The sequence below is a fragment of the Nicotiana tabacum genome, chromosome 7, assembly GCF_000715075.1.
Source record: "Nicotiana tabacum cultivar K326 chromosome 7, ASM71507v2, whole genome shotgun sequence".
In the NCBI taxonomy this organism is placed as follows: domain Eukaryota; kingdom Viridiplantae; phylum Streptophyta; class Magnoliopsida; order Solanales; family Solanaceae; genus Nicotiana; species Nicotiana tabacum.
This window is the reverse complement of record NC_134086.1, coordinates 169,904,588-169,928,741: the sequence shown is the minus strand read 5'-3', so window position 1 is coordinate 169,928,741 and position 24,154 is coordinate 169,904,588. Positions and strand designations below refer to the sequence as shown.

The 24,154-nt window shown below is 36.6% G+C and overlaps 2 protein-coding genes across 5 annotated transcripts; one reads left to right on the top strand and one right to left on the bottom strand.

Moving 5' to 3' along the window:
* The first annotated feature begins 4,777 nt into the window (after window positions 1-4,777).
* Window positions 4,778-5,781, top strand: LOC107792963 (uncharacterized). The gene is made up of 2 exons (XM_016615228.2): window positions 4,778-5,242; window positions 5,467-5,781. The coding sequence occupies exons 1-2, from the start codon at window positions 4,849-4,851 to the stop codon at window positions 5,475-5,477; spliced, it is 405 nt and encodes a 134-aa protein (XP_016470714.1). The 5' UTR covers window positions 4,778-4,848; the 3' UTR covers window positions 5,478-5,781.
* A 1,049-nt stretch (window positions 5,782-6,830) lies between these two features.
* LOC107830041 (autophagy-related protein 2) lies at window positions 6,831-23,905 on the bottom strand. Of its 4 annotated transcripts, none has more exons than XM_075218097.1 (15): window positions 23,532-23,905; window positions 20,609-21,675; window positions 19,541-19,689; window positions 18,876-19,051; window positions 15,549-18,773; window positions 15,345-15,457; window positions 12,311-12,515; window positions 11,896-12,009; window positions 10,797-10,904; window positions 10,574-10,706; window positions 8,712-8,914; window positions 8,207-8,403; window positions 7,609-7,759; window positions 7,381-7,438; window positions 6,831-7,049 (listed from the first exon to the last, which is right to left on the bottom strand). In XM_075218097.1, the coding sequence occupies exons 1-13, from the start codon at window positions 23,733-23,735 to the stop codon at window positions 7,687-7,689; spliced, it is 5,967 nt and encodes a 1,988-aa protein (XP_075074198.1). In that variant the 5' UTR covers window positions 23,736-23,905; the 3' UTR covers window positions 6,831-7,049; window positions 7,381-7,438; window positions 7,609-7,686. The 4 variants fall into 4 exon arrangements, with proteins under 4 accessions (XP_075074198.1, XP_075074199.1, XP_075074200.1 ...); XM_075218098.1 differs by having other exon boundaries at window positions 7,687-7,759; XM_075218099.1 differs by having other exon boundaries at window positions 20,609-21,660.
* Between the last annotated feature and the right edge of the window lie 249 nt (window positions 23,906-24,154).

The window sequence follows — 24,154 nt, the reverse complement described above, 5'->3', positions numbered from 1 at the left end:
AAAATAATAGAATAGAGAAAGGAAAAATAAAATGACAAATAGAAAATTGGAGGGTAATAGAAAAGAAAAATCATTGGGACAAATGGAAATAAAAATCACAAAGAAAAGGAAAAATCGGACAAGGTTCAAGATAAATTCCAACTTGAATTTTACACATGGAAAAAGCTTTCAAAAAGATCTACCAGTCATGACACCTTTATCTAGTTTACGCTGCGGGTGGCAGAATCAGATATTGAACCTAGTTTAAATTTTTTTAAACATAAGTATATAATTTTTTAATCATCTTAGCAGGTGCCATGCCACCCCTTCTTAAAGGGTGGATCCGCCATTGTATATGTTCTATATAACAACATTTTGTTATAACATCCAAAAATATTCGAAACAAACGAGACTGCTATACTTACATAGGCAAAGCCAGGATTTATAACGGCGATTTTATTGGCTAATAATTGAGTTCTAAATCGAATATTTTTAACACAAATACACTATTCGATCAAAAGCAAGTAACTTCGGCCGAACTCGTATCCAAACTTCTACCTCCGCCTAGCTCTTTAGATACTGAAATCTCTATAGTCAGTAGCACTCTGTAAAAGTTGTGCCGACAAATGAAACCATTAAAATTAAGATCATATTGATAAGGTGGTTGCCGTAATTACAATTTTGTACAGCACAACAAGATTGGAGTTATCTCCTTAGGCCTAACTGGCATAGCACATGTTCTCGTGAACTTTTCTGCTTTGAATTCTTAGAGAGTCATAAGAAGAGTAAGACTTGTTTAGGTATTTCATTGACTAATGTAATTAATATTATGTACAGAAAAGGTAAAAGAAAAATAAAGATTCCAATTTCATCTCACATGGTTTATCTTCATCAAAAAGGTATTTCAGGTGGAATCTTTGAATGGATGCTTAACAGGTGGCTGATTTCTTAGACACAAATTGTGATAGAAAAAGCTTTCGAGATTATTAAGAGAGGTTTGGTTCAATGGCTATGTGGTCTCCCATATGGTGAACAAATTTTGTCTTTTTACTCGTAAAATATAAGAATGCCCTATTATGTAATATGTTTATTTTCTCGCTAGCACGATTAGCAAAGTCTGATCAACTTCCTCTCTCCAAGCCGTTCTCAACTTAAATAATACTCCATCCATATGAAATTATTTGTTATCTTTCTCTTTTACCCGCCCTACAAGAAAACATTAATTAGAAGAAGTTTGAACTATTTTATCATTATTTATATCTTAAGATATAATCTTTCTTCATTAAATATATATTTACTTTATTCATGTGTTATCGTCATCTTCAAGAACAATTATAATTAAATATAAAATGAGAAAAATAATTAATTTTATCTTGAACTTCCAAAATGACAAATAATTTGAGACAATCATTTTTAAAAATTACGATAGATAATTTGAGACGGAAGGTATACATAGTAACTATTTACATTAAATTGTTTAAATTTGATGTAAATACTAAATATAAGTGATGGAGTAATTAGTATTTCCTGAATTGAGTGCTCAGCATATTGAAATTCTTTTAGCGTATCAAGGATTTTATTTTTATTTTTATTTTTGCATGTCAAAACGGAAAGAAATGACTAAGAGGCTCTCTAATGAAGATAAGAATAGGTTAATGCCAACTCATATTTAGTCTGTCTTCCCTATATTACGGCCACAAAAATGGGGTCCTACAAATTTAACCATGATTCGTTCATATAGTCTCACCATTAAGAAGTCAATCTGAGTGATGTTAGATTCATTTCTGATGACATGTTATATTGTACTGATCAAGAACTTAGGTGGCTTTTCGAAATTATGAAAAACAAACAAAATGGAAATATATTTAAAGTGAATACCTTCCCAGAAAGTCATAATGAATCCATAATAAGAGGGGTAACATTAACAATTGTGGAAAAAGCCAGAAGCAACGGAGAAAAATGAATCTCAAACGTAGAAATTAAGCATTACCAGCTTGAGATTAACTGGCTGCGAATGAAAGTTAATAGGTTTTATCTGGATCAACCATGCAAACTCCAGAGCATACAAAGGCGGATCCAAAATTTATAATATTTGTTGATATTCTAGTAATTTTTCACATGTATATTTATTCGCGTTTAAAATAATGGATTCAATTGAACCCATCAAATGTATGGTGCATCCTCCCTATGTTAGGACCGGAAAAACCAGGTATCATGCGGAAGCTAGCAAAGCAAACGTTGAACGACGATAAATCACGCAACAAAGAGAAATATACCAAAAGAGATACAAACATATAACGTGGTTATGTCAATTGACCTACGTCCACAACGGAGATGAGCAATCCACTAGAGTATACAAAGTATCGAGAGAACAACCTCACGAAGAGGCAAACACAAGTGATACACTAACACTTGTCCCGTAAAGTTCTCCCCCTAAACACGACTCTCAAACCTCATATAGCTACATTGTGGATGCTACTGAATGAGAAGGAAGGATCTTCAATTTATAGAAGTCCAAACTCTTTCCTACAAGAAAAAAAGACTAGCCAAACATAGAAAAATTATAATTTCTTTCTACAAAAAGGAAAATTCAATTATGGTAAGAAAATTAGGACAATACCTAACACCCTATTATAATGACCTTCTTTTTTGGATTTTTGTTTTACCTATATGTTACACTTAATAATGTTAAGAAAAAATAGAAACCAAGAGTTCAAACTTGATAAATATGTATTCTTGTTCAAATATTCCGCAAGCATGGGCGAAACTAGTGTAGTTCGTATGGTTGGATAGACGTCAGTAGCTTTGACTTAAATTATATATTTGTGTTAAAAGATTCACGATAAATAATTTCTTCAAAACTTAATAAAATAGTTTATTCAGAACTCATAAGCTTAAAATCTTTACTCCATGTCGCAAGTATGTTCGCCGTATAGTTTCATCAAGAATCTAAGATCATCAGGGTTCATCTAATTTCTTACAAATCTAACGAGAGAAAAAGATCCCTTTGTCTACTTCAAAGAAACAAGATCGGGAAAGACCAAAAAAAAAAAAAAAAAAAATAAATGAAGAAGAAAATGACGCTAAAATTCAGTGTACCATTTTCCTCGCCTCTAGATTAGGAAAATGCCTTACCGCCTAAGCTCTTTGATTTATTTATTCATATATTCCACAATAAAAAAAGTTCAGAGTGTTCTGCTCCCCACAGAGGGGTTTGAATTTGTGAATTTTTACCACGATCTCAACTTAATAATATAATATTATTTAATAAATTTTTTTTATATATACAAAGTCTCAACAAAAACTATTAGATTTACGTTACCCCTAACTCGCTCCACCCAAAATACAATACATTGTTCGTCATTATAACATTTTAAACTATGGATTTGTCACTGACACTACTAGTGTGTATATATATATATACACTACACCCAAAATACACTACATCTTCCTATGCTAGAAATTAGAATTAATAGCAGAGGATCGATCTTATAATACAACAATATGAGACATGTTCTGCTTCATAATTAAGGTTTTTGGAAGTATAACATTTTAAACTATGGATTTGTCACTGACATTACTGTTACTACGAGTTCCTAATGGCCATGTTTATACATGAAAATTTACTTAATCATTAAAAAGTGGTGTGTACGTAATCTACTCGAATCATATTAAATTCCTTTTTTTCTGCCATTTTTATCTTGGAGCGGTAAATAGTCAATAAAGAGAGCAATAATTTAAGAGCAGTAAACAATTAGAGCGAAAAAACTGACTTCTAATACAATGCATCTAGCATAAGTCTCGAGATAAATTTATTTCAGTCATTCATGTTTGATTGGTGGCAGATAGATATCACTATCATATAACAGAGGAGAAAACACATGCAATCTGATTTATTTTAATGGATTCACATGCCTGCAATGTTAGATTAAGTTAAAAGTAGTTGTTCAATGAACAACTTTTGAAGCAAAAAATAGAAAACTAAAAGATAATATTAATTAGTTATAAACAGATCTGTGTGGCATAATGTATCACTACACAATTTATATGACAACTCCGATTAGCAAGGTGGATTCAAAATTTAAAAAATTTCAATTTACTTGGTTCAACATTTATTGTCTTACTACTGAATCTATAACACTTTTAAAATTTTGAGCTCCAAATTTAATATTTGTCTAGTTTTGGTGATTTTTCTCACACGCAACTATATTTCGTGTCGAAATTGTTGGACTCAGTTGAACCATTGATTATAATTCATCCATCTCTATAGTCCGACCCCAATCCCAAGCAAGTTGGGGTCGCTTATGTGCGGTGGTGGATCTACATGGCAATTGTGGGTGCTCAAGCACCCATTACCCTTGACTAGAAGAATTAGCACATTTGCTTATGCAATAAAAAAAATATTTAGTTAATATTAAGCGAGCACCATAATTTAACTCTTTTTTTCTCTTCTTTCAGAATTTTTATCGACTAGCACCCATGACTTTAAATTCATGGATCCGCCACTGCTCATATGAATCACACTGTCCATATCGGCCATGTGACGAGTGCTTACGTGTGTACATCCCAACATATTCTATATTGTGAAAATTCATCATAATTCTTTAGTTTTCCTATCGCAACACTCTTCCTTTATTCGATCTAGGGACCGGCAACGTGAGCAAGCTTATACAGGTGTGAGTCATAGACAATTTAATTTTATTTATGTACACTAATGTGGTCATTGTCCTTTGAAGATATTTGGTAGTCAAAAGTTGATTACTGATAGAACAAGTTACCATCTATATAAAGACTAGAAAAACTGCATGTGACTTCCCAGAAGGAATACATTGAAAATTAGTGAGACATTATTTTTCCTTTGAATGGTCCATGGCATGCCTAAATCAGCAAGGAATTTGCACAACAATGGGTCCAAGAATCTCATTCTCAAATGATTTTGCTGATACTCAGCAAAAACATGGCTACAAAGAGGCACCTGTCTCCTCGGATTTCGAATTCTCTGTCTCTGGTTACAAAATGATTCCAGCAGATGAAGTTTTTTTCAAGGGTAAATTGTTGCCTTTGAGAGAAAACAGCACTAAGGCTACAACACTTAAAGATGAACTCCTTGCTGCTGCTGCTGATGATGGTTATGAAGATATATTTCGTCCAATTGGAAAGGGGAGCTGGAAAGAGCGGTTTGGTTTCAAGAGAGCTCCAATTATGCCAAAGAAAGCTGATAAAGAGACAAAGATGCCTGATTTCTTCAATGACATTATCACAGGTAAGCCAACATTTGAACTAGTTCATTCGCTTCAATTTAGAAATTTGTAACGGAAAAAGTTTACACTATCATATCACTTATAATGTAATTACATATAAATTTATATGATATGCATTAATTGATAACACAATGATAAAAGTAATTAACATATTGTCTCAAGTTAAACTATACTAATAGTTTCTGTACACCGTCAGCGCATATAACTTGAATTTCTTGTTTTTCAGGAGCTAATTGATAGATTGAAGAGGGAGGGAAAATGATGATGTTGTAGAATTCTTGGATCTAACAAGGGTGGAATTTTTTTTCTTGTTTCGGGGTGTTTTTAGAGATTTTGAGATTTTCTTGACTATTAGGAGACTGAAAACTTGTGATCTCTTTGATCATTCATCCACCCCTTAGAGAATTGAACCATGTACACATCTGCATCGTCGTGATTGTTTTATGTTGTACAAATGTTTTCCGCTTCTAAGTACTTTCGATGTAATCATATCTATTTGTTTGATAGAATCTAATCTAATCCGTTTGTATGCTCTACCAAATTTTAGATCTCTCTCACACACACACACACATCCCCCCCCCCCCCCAAAGTCCAACTAAGGCTTCATTGAACTCTGAGGATATATGGTGTGCGTCATGAAACGAGAGATTCTGATAAAACTGACTCCAAAATTCACTAAGAAATTTTACTTGGATCTTTAAGGTTTAATAATAACAGACTATCTTAGAAATAAAGTAAAACAAGTTCCATACTAATGCTCTCAAGGATACTTTTTTATGTACTTTTATTATCAGGAAGGGCACATTTCTATGTACAAAAAATATCATTGTGACCATATTTCCCAAAGACCATAAATGTCACGTTTTCACTGGCCAGAAACTGATATACACCAAAACGAAAGGTCAAACAGTTTCGTCGTAGGCACATCATCAGAGCCGCCTTAAGACACCTTTATAGGACTCTAAATTGCTTATGCCGATTTTCTATCCCAACTGTTTTGTTCACAAATTTCATATTATTATCCAAATAGGACTATAAATTGCTTATGCAATAAGCAGATACAAAATCACTCACTTTTGAACTCACATTTCACGGAAGTCGCATGCTCAGGCTTTGCATCAAAATGAAATTGGAATCTGACCATTTAGGTGACTCCAAATAATTATTTTTACCTGACTTCATCCAAAAGTTTTTCCCCTTCTATGGGCATAATATCTAGGACCGGAATTTGACGTTCAACAAATAATTTATTGAAATATCAAAGCTACATAATAAACAAAACGAGAGCATGGGGCAACACAACCGCCAATATACAGTTGCACTGACCTGACATTAACATAAGATTTTACCAATAAATCCCACCAGTCCGAGGTCCTTGATGTTATAGTATATCAAGAACGCGTATTGCTAAAAGCCCAAAAGATAGTAAATTTTACAGAATAAGCACTCTTTTGTCTCTCTGAAAAGAACTCTTGTTATACATCATGAGATATAGGCACAATTACGAGAGGTAAGAGAATAAAGGGGGCAGAAAGGATACACATGTATATACATGATTTTTTTTTTTGGCAACACCTATACACAGGATAATTACAACAAATAATGTTGTACAGATGAGATGGCAATTCTGCCAGCAAAACTAAGAGAACCAATATATTTACAATTTACACATACGACACTGAAACTAATGGCATGGTCGGCCGTATAAGTAAAAAATAAGATCACCACTCTGATATATGTACGTTATTTACATGATTACCTATCTCCTCAAATTAAATAATCTGAACAATTGTCCTACAATCTGTACACCTGCCATCAAGCAATAGGCAAAGCAAATCAATTAAAACTACCTGGGTGGTAAAAAAAACCCTATGAAAAATACATATAATGTTTACTCATTCAAACATAATATCAGTATTAAAGAGATAAAAGAGCGGAAGAAAGGTGAGCTATTGACAAATGAAAAATCAGCTGAATAACTACGGAGAAGCTGGAGATACCTTGTTTTGTTGTGTGTGTGTGTGTGGGGGGGGGGGGGGATTGTAAAATAGTTTTTGCTCAGAAGAAGGAACTAAGTTGACTTCGAAGTTTCACTTTTACCCGCCCCATGTTGCAACGTATTAATAACCTCTGAACTCACCTATACAAAACTAAAGCTGACTTGCAATTTTGTTGGAGCTCCTGATGATGAAACTTTCCTATGCAAACAAGAATAAAATTTGTTACTGCTTCTAGCCCATTTCATTCGGGAAGTAAAAGCTTCATATGTCTCCATTAGTTATACTCCGAAAGATAATTGTATAAATAGAAAATGTAACCCATGCTGGAAATGCACTAATAGATATAACTAAGGAGCGAAGCTGCATACCCACTACATGTACTGCTGAGGTGGAGAAGTCCCAAAATATATCTCCAAAGACAACTAAGAGTGAAGCTGCATACCCACCTACATATACTGCTGAGGTGGAGAAGTCCCCAAATATTTCTCCAAAGACTCTTTCTTACGCTCCGGATTGAGGCTGCATGGTACTATGAGTTAAAACTCCACATATTGAAGAATTCATCTTCAAACGTTGGGATCAAGATAAAATCTCAAAATGGAGTAATAATATTCAATAATCAATATCAGGTCATCACTAAAAATAGAAGCAAATTACAATGACTATTTACAAATTGATCAAGAAAATCAAAATGACTATTAGAACTTCTACCCTAGACTTTAAACCTAGGCAAGAATCTTATAAGCAATACTTCTTATGGAAGCAAGAATCTTCACTTAGTCAAATTCTTATTGAGCCAAAACACAACCACATAAAAATTAAAGTAAAATACTAAAAGAGAGAGAAAAAAATGCTAATACTAAATGATAGTTCTGTAATTCTACCTGGCTAAAAAATAAAAGGCAGTTGTCCAAAAGCATAAATTATACAAAAGAGGGGGGGGGGGAGGAGGAGGAGAGTGCCGACCTGTTCCTTACACCTAGAAGAGCACAATGAACAGCTCGTGCCGTGGCAGAAGCAGGGGCAATGGCTGCCGCTGGAGCTGCTTGGACAGCAGTTGCTAAAGCAGACCCCATTCCAGCACCACGCTGATATCGTTTCATGGGAGCGCGTATTAAAGCAGAAGCAGACTTACTGAAGCCATCACTCATACTTTCATAAGCCTGCCAAGATTATCAGGGATCAGTACTTCAGTTATACTTTCATAAGCCTGCCAAGATTGTAACTCACGAGTGAGGTCTGCTGGACCCGGTTATGCACAAGGCACACTTGCGACAACGAGAAATGTTTATCCAGACACAAGGATAGTTAAGGTATCTATCTGACCGTTTATGCCAACTTTGGGTGTCTGCCTATGCATTTGGCCTTCCAAAATAGTTTGAATAGATGCAATTTGGGACTAAAATTCAAAACCTTCAACTAACCAGCCAAAAAGTAAAATGAAAGAATATCTCAAAAAAGGGATTATCACCTGTTGGATCCCTTGTCGGGCATCTCTAGGTTGATTAAATCTCACACTAGTGTTTCCTCCACTTTGCACAGGCCATGGTACTGATGGTGGAACACTTGTAAGAATATATTCAGCTTGCAGAAGGATTTCATGAGCACCAGCAGCCAAATGCACTCCAAGCCCAATTGCTTCAAGTGAAATACTTCTAAGGAATGCTATTGTACCTGCAAATCATTGAAGCCATTTTGAGATCTACAAGCAGTATCTCTCTTGGCACGCAGTATCACTCTTGGCACACAGTCTCCTTGCAAAATGGTTATGGAGGTATAATTTGGAGGAAACAGCTTTATGGAGAAGGGTGATATAAGAGAAGTATGGCCATGGAGGACCTTGGTGCACCAAACCAGTATCATCCCCACATGGAGTTGGTGTATGCGAAACAATTAGGGGACAATGGAGGTCCATTGCTGATCATTCTAGTATCAAGGTTGGAAATGGAAGAAGAGTTCTCTTCTGGTGTGACACATGGTTTGGGCACACTCCTCTGAAAGATCAGTTTCCAGACTTATATAACATTGCTGCGAATCCAAGAATTTCAGTAGCAGAAGCAAAATCCACATATGGGTGGAACTTTGTTTTCAGAAACTGGGAGTTGCAAAGTGTGGCAGATTTCTGGGAGACCTTAGAAGCTTTCCAAGGTCTCACAGAAGAGGAAGATGCTTTAATGTGGAAGGATCACAAATCAGGATCCTTTTCAGTGAAATCTGCTTATCATTTCATCAACAATACTCCTAATCCTACTCAAGGATGGCCATGGAAACAAATTTGGAGGGTCAGGGCGCCTGCAAAAGTCTTATGCTTCACATGGTTAGTAGCAAGGGAAGCTGTTCTAACTCAGGATAATCTTATTAGGAGAGGAATTCAGCTACATGTTAGGTGTAGTCTATGTGGCAAAGATGGGGAGTCAGTTTCCCATCTCTTTATACACAGTCCAGTCACTATTCAACTTTGGCATTTCTATCTTAATTTGGCTGGAATCTCCTGGACAATGCCCAATAACACTGCATCTCTTCTCAGTAGCTGGAACAATGGAGGGGCAAATATTAAACAGAAGAAATGGTGGAAGGTAGTTCTTGCTTGCATCTGGTGGGTCATATGGAAAGAAAGGAATGCCAGAGTTTTTGAAGATAAGCCTAGCTCTTACCAGAAAATTATGCTTAATTGTTTTTTGTTATTTCATTTTTGGTGCAAAGAGAGCTATAGGGAGGATGTACATTCTTTACTAGATTTGCTAGAAGAAATGTAATCGAACAGAATAGGCTAGGCAGTATCAGATCTTTTGGGGTCTGATTGTGGCTCACACAATCTCTTGTAAATATTTTACTCATTTATAAAATTTGTTACCGTTATCAAAAAAAAATGTTCCCTGAGAAAAAAAAAAAAAAACATTTGTGTCCTGTGGCAGAGTTGTCCCATGATTTGAGCAAAAAAAGAGTCCAAAGTATCAATCCCACTCTTTTAACAGATAACAGAAATCGCTGAAGAGGTACTACTATTTGTCACCAAATACTAAACGAGACAAGTATATACACACACAAACCAGACACACTCACACACCAACACAACATATACACATATTCTGTTGTTACATGCTATAGTTTCAGCTCCTTGTATGAATAAACCCACAATAACAATATAACAGTGCAATAAAGCAAATATTTATCAGTGCAAAAAGTGCAGAACTTGAGTTCCTATAAACAAACACTCCACATTCAGGAAGAACATAATCAGTTCAAGACTCATTAAACATAGTGTACGGACTTCTATTTCTTGCACTACATGTATCCTCCAGAGATGCAAGAGATAGATTTCTTTAATATTACCTCTTTGCATTCCTTTCAACAATTTTTGATCCTTCTTGTAACTCTTCACAGGTAGAGATACCAACTTTGCTGCACTGGAACCAACAGCTACCAGTGATCTAATAGGAGGAAGGCCTTTCAATAGTTTATGAATCTAAAGGAAACACAATAATTAGGATCAGAACCCACTTCAAACTTTCACATGCAAGCCTCAAATTATCACTACTCTAACAAATATACAAACCTGATTTTGGGAAATATCTTCCAACCATTCTCCTATTATTATTTCACATACTCCACTCCAGCCATAGACACCTAGAGCTTGAACATGCTTGAGATGCAGGTCAACCCCCTGCATCAGGAAGTATTGGGACACACAATATTATAAACTTGTACGTAAAAATATTTCACCTCATGTACGTCAAGTACAACTAAATATGCCACTGGCTATGTCCGTACACATTCATTGAACTAGTGCCAAATCAAGGAGGCCAAGCAAGCACCTTAAGGTCCTAAATTATAATATCCTGGACAATTATTTGGAATACTTAAATATTTGAGTATTTCTTCATTTAGGTCCTAAACATATGGTTCTCTACAATTACAAAATATCTACTGAAAGAAAAATGAAATAGAGGAACTTTTCTTGTCTACTGTCAACGTAATATTAACATTTTCTCTAATACCTCTCAACAGAACAATTGAATTTATCATGGTAAAAAAGGTACAGCCGTTCTGAAAAACCACGATGCCAAGAGTGATTGCTGGTATCTCCAATAGAAAGACAGGAACTTGAATGATTATCAAACAAAAGGATGTAAGAAACCAGAAAAAATCTATCTTTACCAAGTTTGCATGCATCTGAAGGGTCCTTAGAGTACCACATCATTAGGAGACAGATACTATATGACTACACCAGGGAAAAACAACTCTGAAGCATGTCTAATGTTCTTCCTAACTTTCATTTTAGGTAAATGAGATTTCAAGAAAAGGTGATGAATTTTAACACTGAATACCTGGCAATCAGATGTCATTTTATCAAAGTCGGATCAGCTAGAGTTTACCATTTATCGTGAAAATTAATGCAGCCTTTTTTTATAAGGTAAATTGTATTAATCAAAAGGGAGAAAACTCCCGTATACAAGAAGTATACAAGAATTAATGCAGCCTTATGACAACTCATAAACTAATTCAACTTCATCTGAATAATTTGAATATGCATTACACAACAAAACAGTAAGAAGAGAAGGAAAACTCTAACCAGCTATCTAAAACCACACTAGAGCAATATTACCAAATTAAATCTATAAAGGAAAATCACGAGGGAGAAGGAAGTGAAATACCTTCCAAGGTACAAGGTTAACAAGTTCAACATACTTGCCACCCCTTAACGCTGCTAAATCAACATGGCAAGGGCTATAGTCAACCCGAAGATGAACCGGCCAGATATCAAATTTCTGCAACCAAAATCCAGTAAAATCAGCTTCAGCTATCACAAAACGCAGATGACAGTAGCAAACTGATCAAGCAACCAGCAACACCACTCTCAGACTAGAGCTGGTATATCCACAGATGAAAGGATTCAAATTGCAGCAACAGTCGCAAGCATTTTTAGGCACGACGAAACAGTTTTTCTTTTTCTTTTACTTTACCTTTTCAAAAAGATAAATAAATTTATCCAACTACAAGCTTTTAAAGTTTACTTGAAAGGAGGCAGCTATATGTCAAATTTGGCAAAAGGAACCTCCAATTTCTCACCTGAAAATAAGGAAGCAATGCCTCTTCAATTACTGCATCACCCCCAACTTTGGTTCTCTTTGCTACTATGTCCGACTTACTCAGACTCTGTGAAGTACTTTGGGATGGTGTAACAGCTGACTTTGTTCCTCCAAAGAAGCTGATGAGAAAATCTAACTGGTTTTGATGAAGATGTAAACGCATTGGGAGGAGAGCGATGCGTAACCTGAAAATGAAAGCATCATAAGTCCAATCACTTCATTACAGGTTTGGGATGAATTCTTTGTTGAAAATTCTATGAGGAGCTTTGTGTTGAAAAGCAACAAATGCTAAAGCTGTACGCATGAGCAAGCAAGAGAAATTCGCATGTGAAGTGATAAGATCGTGATGGAAGGAAACAACACAGTGCAGTTTGCTTATCACAGTTATTGCACGAAAGAGACCATAAGTGCCTTTATCTAAAATTTCTCGCACAAAAATTTTGGAGGCTGGATTCAGTGTGAACAATTAATGATGTGCATTCAACAGCTCGGATTTTTCTGAACAAACATATGAATGATGAGACATGAATTAGGGGGGACAGAAAGACTAGTCAATTAACCTACCTTCCTATACGTGCTCTTTCATAAAATATACTAGCGACAGCCATGGGACTTAAAAAGGGCGTCAACTTGTTCCAACATATAATAATAAGCTCAAACTAAAAGACAATCAAAGTATTTCGATACTTCCACATATTATGGATGACGTATAAGACATCTCTACTTTTCCCCCCTAGATGGATGGAGTATCTTAGATAAAGTTTCTGAAAACTTGACTCTAAATCGATTGAGTGAATTTTTTATGTACCCATATATTGTGCCACAATCCTTCAGAAAAGGATGAAAAGATTGGTAAAAGTTATACATACAACAACAACAACAATAAACCCAGTGAGTTCCCACTGTGGGAATTGGGGAGGGTAAGACTTACACAGCCTTACCCCTACCCTAGAAGGTTAGAGGTTATTTCCGATAGACCCTCGGTTGGATAAAAGTTATACATTTTTGTGGAAAATCGTTAGGTATGAATATGGACAGATTTCTAAATGGGGTCTCAATTGAGTGCCCAAATAAGCTCAATCCTTTTGATGGTTTAATAGTGTAAACAAAATCAATCGATTTTTTCCATTTGTGAATTGGATGTTTAATAGAAAATGGGGGACACATAATGGCCAAAGTTTATCGTGAATTGCCTCTTTTCCACCAAAAGAAGGTTATAAATAGTGTTTTTCCTTTAAATTTCTGATTTAGAATTAATTTGTTTAGGCATTTTACTATTTTAGAGAACTAAATATGTTCCTGCTCAAATGCAAACGAGGAAAAAAAACTAAACGAGGTTATGGTCCCATTTGGTATGACACATAGTATATTCCATGAAAACATAAAATGAGTTTCCCCACAAAAACTTCCATAGGAAATGTTTTCTCAAATGAAACAATTTCCCAAATAAATTTCCGGTGCTTCTTAGGATATGAAGTTGATGAATGGTGGTAGAAGGTGGGTGTGGGCCATAGATGCATGTTTGATGATAATCACAAGTATCCGGTGGAATATTCGAGGAAAATGCCCTACCTTAGAGTGCAATTTGAATTGTTGATTCACGTAATTGGAAATAAGCAATTAGGTTTACGATGAAACCTAGTGCGCGCCAGCTGGATTGCACGCTATTTTTATTTAAAAAATGATAAGTAACAAAAGACCTAAGAGTGTCATCTAGTAGAGTCAATTAAGTGGAATAAAAACCATGGTATACCAAGGTTAAAGTACCAACAGTGACAAAGAAACACTAGGTAATTTCTTCCCCGTCCAAGCCTTTGTGGCAAGAGTTACCTGGTGCTTGGTAGCTACTGTAATGGGAGATAATAGGTAAATGATTGAAGTAGGTGCTAACGTTGCTGAAAAAAATAAGTAAGAAAGGTTAAAATTGTTCACATGTTATAATCGTGGTATACAACAATAACAAATTCTTAAAATTATTGTCATAATCATTTTGTAATATCAAGTCATGTTGACATTTGTTTGTAATGCAGGGTATCCTAACAAGAGTGGTAATATTAATTTTGCTTGACTTCGTCATTCTCTTTTAAGAGTCCTTTTTCCCTCTTTTTTTAGATTAACCAAAGTCACCAACTCTTTCTAGTGTTCTATTTTCCTAACCTTGGCAGAAGCCGAATGGGGAGAGTGTGTGCTTGGGGGGGGGGGGGGGTTCTATACTAACATATATCATCATCATTTTTACGCTGGCCATTAACCTACAAACACATAGGAGTTCCACAAATATATATATATATTAAATAGTTCTATTTTTGTTATTTGCTATTAGGTCTTGGTTCCATGGTCTTGATTTCATAACAGGTTATATATAGGTTGAAAGCTTTACCAAACCCTCAACAGGTCTAGTAGCCTTCCACCACCCAAACCCACTTATACTCGCCATATAGTCACCCATTTTTCCACCTCTAAGGACAAATAATCTGCATTTGTGTATCCCTCTAACAGACAGATAAACAGCAAATTAAGCACAAAATGGACAAATACAGTAAGTCATGAGCATCTCTATATAATGTACATAAAGGGAGTGATAGAAGGACAGAAAAGATATGTGAACTTCTGCGCAAGTATGCTAAACAAAAAAGAACCAAGTCAAACGGATTCGTAATAGTAAAGGACTAGTCATAAACTTCTTTTCTAACTGCTGGGTGGAAATAAACGAGTAAATGTCATCTTGCCTGAAGCCTTATGTTTCTCTATGGGGTAGACTTTGTTTGTCTTTTCTCCTTCCAGTTTTAAAGCACATAATTTCAAACTACTTTCTAGTTACCATTTTTATAACCAACTATTCAGGCGCTTGACTTCTGAGCGCATCCAAATGAAACTATGCATGCATATAAAAGGCATTACAAAGACATGCTCTGTTGGAATAAACCGAGCAAATTATGGAGACGACAAAGTTTCCTCGGAAAAGAGAGACCGGTGCGAAATTGAGAAAAGTTCAAGGGAAATAGTGAATATACCGGTACTCCTCAAGAGGGATAGCAGGATCAGGTCTTACAGCTTCAAGATCCAGCTTAAATGCTTTGGAAGAAGACTTCCTTAGACAGCCTTTTGATTGATAGTACCCCAGCACCTTGATCATCAAACAGAAAAAAGAATTTAAATCCAGCATAATTGATGGTAAACTATTTGCAACTCCAAATACGTGAAGAGACTTTCTATACCAGTTTCCAAGGGGCAGCATTACTGCTGTCTTTAACACAGAAATCATGAACTGTTATGGATTGTCTAGATACCCGAGTTCCACCATCAGGAAAGATGTCATACTGAAATCGCATTCCAGAGATTTTCAGTTCTAAACAAACAGTTGTATCCCGCCCACAAGTTCCTGTTGATTGCTGTGGATTATTCTGAACATTTTGCCAGTCAGATCCTGCATACAATCTCCAGATGATATTCATGTTATTAAGAACTATGCGACCCTTAGTATTTTTGTTTTCATCAGGTTCACTGAGAATGCTAGACGCCTCAGATTCGGTCAACTCCGGTGAACCAGCTTTTCTGTTGACTTCTGAAACATGATTATCTAAAATTCTTAAAGAGTTGTCACCATACCATCCAGTATTTCCCCTTAAATCATCACCGCTCCTCATGGGACTAGGTGTATATCTAAGATTATCCTTCGACGATTGGTCTGTGAATGTTAGTTCAGACAAAGGACATAGGTCAGACAGGAAATATTCTTCAATTAACTGAGGTAGCTGTTCGGGTGATAATGAAGTCTCACTAGTTTCTTGTCCAACTACAGGAACTGAGCCAGTGAGAGGCGAGCTATTCAAGAACCTTGGAGAGTCTTCATTACTGGAGTAAAACGTCTCGCCAATGACACTATTATTCGGTGACAGATCGATGGGTGATTCACGATAATCAGCTTGGCCATCCTCCCCGTGGTCCAGTTGAAATGCGTCTTCGCATATTGCATCCATCAAGTTGATATTACCACCTTCACTACTTACATCTCCAGTCATAGCCTGCATATCAGAAGTTGATGATACAGAATCCACGTCAAAAGTGCTGAATTCTTTGCCCTCACGTGCCTGCTGAACATTATTCCACCTTGTCTGCAAGTGAACCACGGATTCTTCCAAGTCGGGTGCAAACAGCTGTTGCAATTGCGCAGCTAGACGCGTCAATCCACTAGCTGTATCATGGCAAGTGTTCAGAACAATCTGTGATTCCGAACAATCAATTTCCCAAAGACCCCCATTGTCAGAACTGATTCTCAAAAGAGCTTCAACATCTGCCTGTTGAGCAACTTTGACATACCCAATCTTGCGAAGATGCTCTACACTGTAGACACTGCCAGCACAGTTGGGTACACGCATAGCAGAAAGAAGCAGACCCAGATCCTGCACAGTAATTTTGTAACTGCTGATAGCAGAATCAGCAACAGTTGTACTGGAAAGCCTCAAGGAAGATGCAGCCAACAGGCATGCTACATACTGCTCATCTATTGCTTTCTCGCAATTGGGAGAACTTGACTGAGAATCAGCGCATCCCTGGATCATCAATTTGTTTAGGTATGGCTCATAACTCAAGGCAACGTCCATCAAGCTAAGGATAAAAGAAGATTCAAAAGGGACACTAGTTTCACAATCCTCTTTCTGCACATTACTATCACATTCTTGTTTAGTTTCAGGAGAGGGTGCAGCGAAAAGGGAGAAAATTGTGTCAAACCAATCCAAGCGGCCCCCAACTGCAACAATAGTGCCACATCTGATGGTGATGGACATGGAACTGCTCCGTGGATCGTGGAAGTGGATAATATCTGAACCCGACAACTTAGCAGATAATACATTTGAACCTTCTCCATCACCACGGCTGCTGGTAGTCTCACTGATGGAGATGAGGAGAAACTCTTCACCTGGAACTCCTGTAATTGAACCCCACAAGTTTCCCTCACCATGCGTCACCCAGAGGAAGCTAGCACCATTTGTTCCTCCAATATCTAAAACAGATAATAGACCAAAATTCAGAAGTTCCAGTCTAAAGCTATGCCAAGAACCAGTAATTTCATTCTGAAGTGAACCCTTATTATTCTTCTCCACGACTTCCTCATTAATTGATATGGTTATAGAATCACATTCAACAAGAACTGATGATTGAGAGCCAGAACTCACTTCTTCAGTATCACGAGGAACAAGGTCCAGTCCAGATAACCTATCAATCACTTGACTCAGAAGATCATTTAACTTCACAAATTCTGATTTGCTTAGAGCAATTGTAACAGGAGATAAATGTGCATGAATGCAGAACCCAGAGCTTATAATCATTTCTTCTCGAACATTACCATTGAAGTCCTCTGAACCCTTAACAGCGGTTACAGAGGAAAATTCATATCCTTTTCTTCTGAACTTCTCTAAGCACCGTGCATTGTCTGAACAAGCAAGCTGCTTGGCTCTCTTCATTATCCAAGGACCAGTCCTGGCACTGTCCTGCCAAGAAAAGGTAACAACAGAAGGCCCTCTTCCATTTGATGTGGTCATTATTTTCTGTGCTAAAAATCTATACTTTGGAGCACTTCCAGAGGTAATTTCGGCATTCTCTCCGGACAATGATGTAATTAAGTTGACATCAAGCTTTCCAAAATTCAAGTACAAAGAGCACAATGTAGCCACAGAATTCCGACTCTTAGAACTAGTAGCAGCACTCTTTTTAGTTGCATGGCTTGCTTTCTCCCCAGGAATTGATGGTGAAGATACATCAAGAGAAATAAACTGTTGCCAAGAGTAATAGCTCTTAAAACCATCATCATTTCCACAGGGGAAAGACAATATAATCCTGGCAGTTGGAAGAGATACAGTGCCCCTGAAACTTTCCTGTTCTGAAATTCTTCTAGTGCCAGAGCAAGGCCTAGTCCTTCCAATCCCTTTGGATGAATCCATATGCCTATGCTCACGGGCCAGAGTGCCAGTCTTTTCAATAGGATCCATAATTTTCTTGAAAAGTTCTGAGGTCTCACTTAACAAATCAAAGTTTACCCAGAAAATAAATGGTGGCAACTTCAATGAAAAAGATGTTGGCCCAACAAATGAGTTTCCTGAAGAACTTTTTGTGGCTTGGCAGAGGCAAGCACCAAAAGTCTTAAGCAATTCTACCTGCACTACGTCGTCAGCAAACATACTTATTTTGTTCCTTGGATGACTGAACCCATCTGTAAAATTCATCCCTAATAGATTCGGAGCAGCAGGTGCATTCTGATTATCCAGATCAACAGTCTTGGTGGACCAATCAAGAGGTGGAAGGGCAGTTTGAACTGCATCTTGAATTACTTTAATGTCATTATAGGTACGCAATTTGAAATCAACTGTATCATCCTTTCTTGAGAAGTGATCAGTAAGTTGCATATGCTGAACTGTTGCTTCAAAATTCATTTCCTGACGCCGTACCTATTAAGCCTTAATGGGTTTTAAAGTTAATAGAGGAGTTCTAAATTCAAAGAATTTTAACTATTATGAAGTAAAATCAACAACAAAGAAATGGAACATTACCTGCAACAGTAGAAGCAAATCTTGAAAATTTGCACTTACATAATGAACACAAAAACCAGCATTCCCTTTATCAGCATCCACGCTGCAGTATTGTCTCTCTTCCTCATCGATAAAAGAGAAAAGAAGAGATACTTTAGCAACTTTTGCCCTAAGATTGGTTTCAAGATGCTGCTGATCTGCAAGTGAATGTCAAAAGAAATTAAATCAGTTCTTTGACAAAAGGGCTGACCTAAAATGCGAAGACGCCATTACTGAAGTCCCCCACTAAAGCGACTGAACAATCTCAATCTTCATACTTTTAAATAAAATATATTGAGCTGTATAATCCACCCAATCAGGGAAACAGAAAAGACTAAAAATAAATCGGAAATACAAACTAAATCGAGTATCAACTCAGTTTAATCATCTTAAAAGATAAAAAAGAAATTGCTTTTGAGCTCCTCCCTGTACTCAAGTCTGTATATTTTCTTAGGCATGGATTAGCCTTGTGTGCACTTACTTTTGCTATGTCTAGAACACTCTGTTCTAAATGCCAATGGTTTATATGAATCATTTTTGCAACAGAAATAACTAATCACAAGGCAGATCAGCACATTTTCTGCCAGGAAGAAATTAGGATAATATATGCAGTGTGTGTTTGTGCATGTGGGGGCCAAAGAACATACCAGAAGGAATAAGCAATGACCCAGAAGCAAGGTTAGAGGCAGCTGTTATTGCACTAAAAACAGAACAAGTCCAATTCCACATCCCACTGCTTCCTAAAGCTGACTGCGAGTTTCTTAGATCATCAAAACATTCAAAAAACTGGTGCACACTGCAAGATACAACCATAAGAACATAAGCAGATACAACCATAAGAACATAAGGATGTATCAGCACAAGTAGATCCTGCTTCCATTGACAATTTCATGTCATGCTATCAGTATAGGAAGTTGAAAATTCAGTGTCGACGCAAAAGCAATACATAAAACTTCCACATGCAATTTAAAATCATAATGATCATTGTAAAGAGCTAGTATTGAATTGTGTGATCATCACATCTAAGAGCTTGAGCTATTGGAGAGAGCGCACTTTTAATTATTGAATTATATCGTCAAGATGCTTCCTCACGTACGGATCTGACTCTTTTTCTTGGGCCAAGCACGTGCCCCAGGCTCTCTGATTGAATTGTGCAACCATCTCATCTAAAAGTTCAATTCGCTAGAGAGAGCACACTTTTAATTACTTAATTATGTCTTCAACAACTACTATAGTGGTAAAGCTGGAAAGACTTCAAATTTTTGAAAGACTAAACTATTCAAGGCCAAATACTTAGAAAAAACGACATTATAAGGGTAGATACAATTCCTACAAGACATTGCAAGGGGTTGAAGCAACAAAAGGCAGAATTTTTTTTTGTTTCCCCCAAGACACGTGTTGTTACAAAAGCAACTTAAATTTAACAGATACCTATATGTATTGAAAATTGAATGCCGTCCATTGATAACCACATCTTTTTAAGGTTTTCTACCTTTTTGCTACACTTCTTTTATACGGGGTTTTAGTATAATTCATTAATAAAATAATTACTTTATCAAAAAAAAAAAAGCAAACTGAAACTTAGCAGCATGTCAAAGAGTTTGCATTTCTTTGAAAAAGATTAAAACACATATAAACACTCATAAAGTCCCTCTAGAATTATCATAATTTAAAGGTGCTACTGCATGATCAGTAAAACGCAAAAGGGTATCAACCTTTCCCCAAAATCTGGTTCCTCTTCATTGTTGATTTTTCGGCTTCTACTCACCCAATCCGATATAAGACACGACTCAGACAGCAAGGCTTCCCTCACTGGTTCACTGTTGAATGCATGTTCAGCAGAAAATGCTTTAGAACCTGGAAGCACCTCGTCCATACTGAGCATAGAAGTATCTGCCCTTGTTGAATCACAAGTCACTACTGAATCACAGGGGGGAAATTCTGTATCCTTCTTCTGCCCCATATCTTTTAAAATTCCCCACAAATATATTAAGCATCTGATGCTACTTGGTTGAAGTTTGATTACCAGAGGATCAATAGAAGCATCTGCCTCCACTTTGCAAATATCTAGGGACCCATTTCTCCAAGGTATAGTCAATTTTAAGTTCCCAGCAAGTCCGCCTCTTTCCCCAGTTATTATGGGGGTTGTGACATTTGGTGAACAGCTTGACCACTCACCTGTAATTGTTCCTGAAGTGCATGGATTCGGTTTCTTATCAACAATCTCATCAATTTGAAGGAATTCAAGAACTGCTCCACTAAATTTGATAAAATTTGTCATTTGAGTCAACCCCAGAAAGTTATCATCCACTGCTTCACTATCCAAAGAAGCCCCTTCTGAGATACATGTACCACATTCCACTTCAGTTACTCTTAAAACTAAAGTTTTGCAAAGCCCTGTCCTTTTCTCCTCACCTAAACAGGGATCAAATGCTATGATCAATTTTCTAACTTCTACATGAAAGCTAGTGAGCAACCACTTAACCATCTTAGCAATGGTCTTGACTCCTTCATGAACATCAAAAGCATTTGTTTTAGCACCACCCTCGTCTACGTTATCATCATTACGGTTTCCCAAATTTTGGTTGACCGAAGCTTTGGTTGAAAGACAATTTCCGAGTGTACTTTGAGAAAAGTTTGCATCAGGAGCAAGCACAAGCTCAAGTTCATCCACCTCTATCCGACAACCATCCCCTTTCCAAGGCATTGTCACAAGCAGAGAGCCAATTGACCCTTCTTGCACATACACGGCTGCTGTGGAACCAAACTGAAAGATGCAACACTGCCATAATCAGCTAAAATCAAGCATCTCTTTGGATAATGAAGAAGAAGATGCAGTGGGTTGTAGATAGGCAGAAAGGAAATTCAAAAATACCATGGTTGAATATAATTGATGCTTTGGTACCTGACTAGTAAGATAAAGGGAGTGATACATGTAGTTGGTTCTCTAACTAAATATCCACCACCACCACCACCACCCCCAAAAAAGAGGTTTCGGGGAGAATAGGCCCAACAGGCAATACAATCCCTAGAAAACAGGTGAAAAGCAAGAATTCCAAATTGATCAGCAGCTGTAACACATATGCAGGTCATGATCTTCTATGAAGTACCTTAAAATCAGCTAGCTTTGCTGAAAGAGGCTAGCGAGTAACTTTCATGCAAGAAACACTTAAAAAGCTTGAAACCTTCTCTGGCAGCCAAAGAATCTGGCTTTCCACCCTAAAGGATACCATAACTTAATTTTTCAATTAAAACACACTTCTATTCTCAAATAATTCACCAACCAAAATGTGATAACCCTCGAAAGAGGAGAAAGCTAAAGTTAAAAGGAAAATGTGGACCTAAAGTGCGGAGATCAAAACTATTACCCTGCCTTTCCAGAATGCAAGAAAAAGATATTGAGTTCCAGGGATGATTTCGAATCCTATTACCTAGACTTCAACAAGGCTCGCCGGGCAGGAGTAACCATTAGAAGAAATTTTAGTGGCAGCACGTAAATATATATATTTTTTGAAAGGTTAAGTGACACCACATAAACATTTAAGCAAAAACAGACAGCGGAAATAAAGTATTTTGCTGTCTGTAAATTTTCCTCCTCTTTTTTTTTTTTTTTGGTTTGGACTCCAGCGGGTGATGCCAAACACTGTTAAAGAAGCAATATTTAGCTGGTTCTTTAGAAGACGGAAGAGAAGATGTGGAGGATGGGATGTTGCTCCTCTAACACTTATGTGGACCGTATGGAGAGAGAGAGAGAAATAGGAGAGTGCTCTTTGATGGAATAGAGGAGGATTCTGTACACTTGAGGAATAGCCTCTTATCTCTTCCTTTTTTTTATCAGTGCATCCACGAGGTTCCTATTTGTATAAAGATTGTGTCGTTCGTAGAAACATAATATTTTTGCAAGGTTTTCCACTTTTTGATACTTCTTATATACAAGTGTGTTTAGCCAATTTATCAACAAAAAAAAATTCCTTTTTCTTCCAACTTTTTCTTTGGTGGATAAAGGAATCCATATAGGCTAACACAACTGGTTTGGGTTAAGGGCTACTTCTTGTTGTTACACTTACATAAAGTTTGGTGTCAGTGAGGAGTCTTCTCCTTTCTCTTGTTTTTTTCCCCTGATAAAAACTTGTATATCCTTGTAGAATAACTGTAGATTAGAGAAGCTTTAGCTATTGATTAATTTTCCTTAAAAGCAAATTATTTAGTTCGGAATAAAATGGACTTGAATAGAGTGAAATAGACCTAGAGAATTCATATAGCTGATCACAACTAACTCGGGATTTAGCATAGTTGGCCATGGAAGCTAAAGTTCAAATGTAGCTCATCCAACAATGAGGAAAACAAATTCCACTTCTAAAAAGCATTACCACACCAGAATTCCCAGCCTTCCAGATTAAAATCCCGATAGCAACTAGATAAACTAACTACCTAGCTCCAAAGTTAAAAGGATTATATGAACCTACAACTCAATGAACATAACTCACAAAACTACAGAAAGAATTAAACTTTATCCTATAAATAGAGATCAAAATAAACGAAAATCATTAAAATTGTACTACTTCTACTATCAAATTCAAATTCATATCCTCTGGAATTTGCAAAAACAGAAAGAAAAAAAAAAGCACAAGCGCGCACCTTTTGATTGAGATAATCAACATTGAGAGCTAGATCAGAGAGCTGAATTGTACCAGCACTGAGCTGAACATCGAGCTGATTGAGATCGATATCGCCTAGTATGAATTTGCCCAATTTCTTCTTCAATAAAAACTTGCAAACCCTCTTGATCGCCCATCGCGAGAACAAAGTCTCCGCAGACCTCGCGAAATTCCACGGAAACATTTTTGCACTTCAATTTCACTTCAGAACCAGAAAATTCTTAGGGTTTCCAATTTAACAGAATCTGACTCCATCCAAGTCTAAGAATCAAATTGGGATCAAATTTGGGGTTTAGAGAATTAAAAAGAGCAGTCAAAAGAAAGGGATATGAAGGACAACTTGGAGAGTCGTGTTTAGGCTATAATTTCGTGTGATTTTGCCCTTCAAATATTTTAATTTGGGTTATTTTGTTGTTTTATTGTTAACGGTAAATTAATATAATCCTAATCCAACTCTAACGAGTATGGACATGCTAAGGGTGTTTGTACCTACTGATTATGATTAGGTACCTTGACCTTTGCCGTGAAGATTTGTGTAAAGTTCATTCCTCACGCAAGTAGGCAAATAATTGCTTTATTCTATTCATATAACTTGGAAATCTG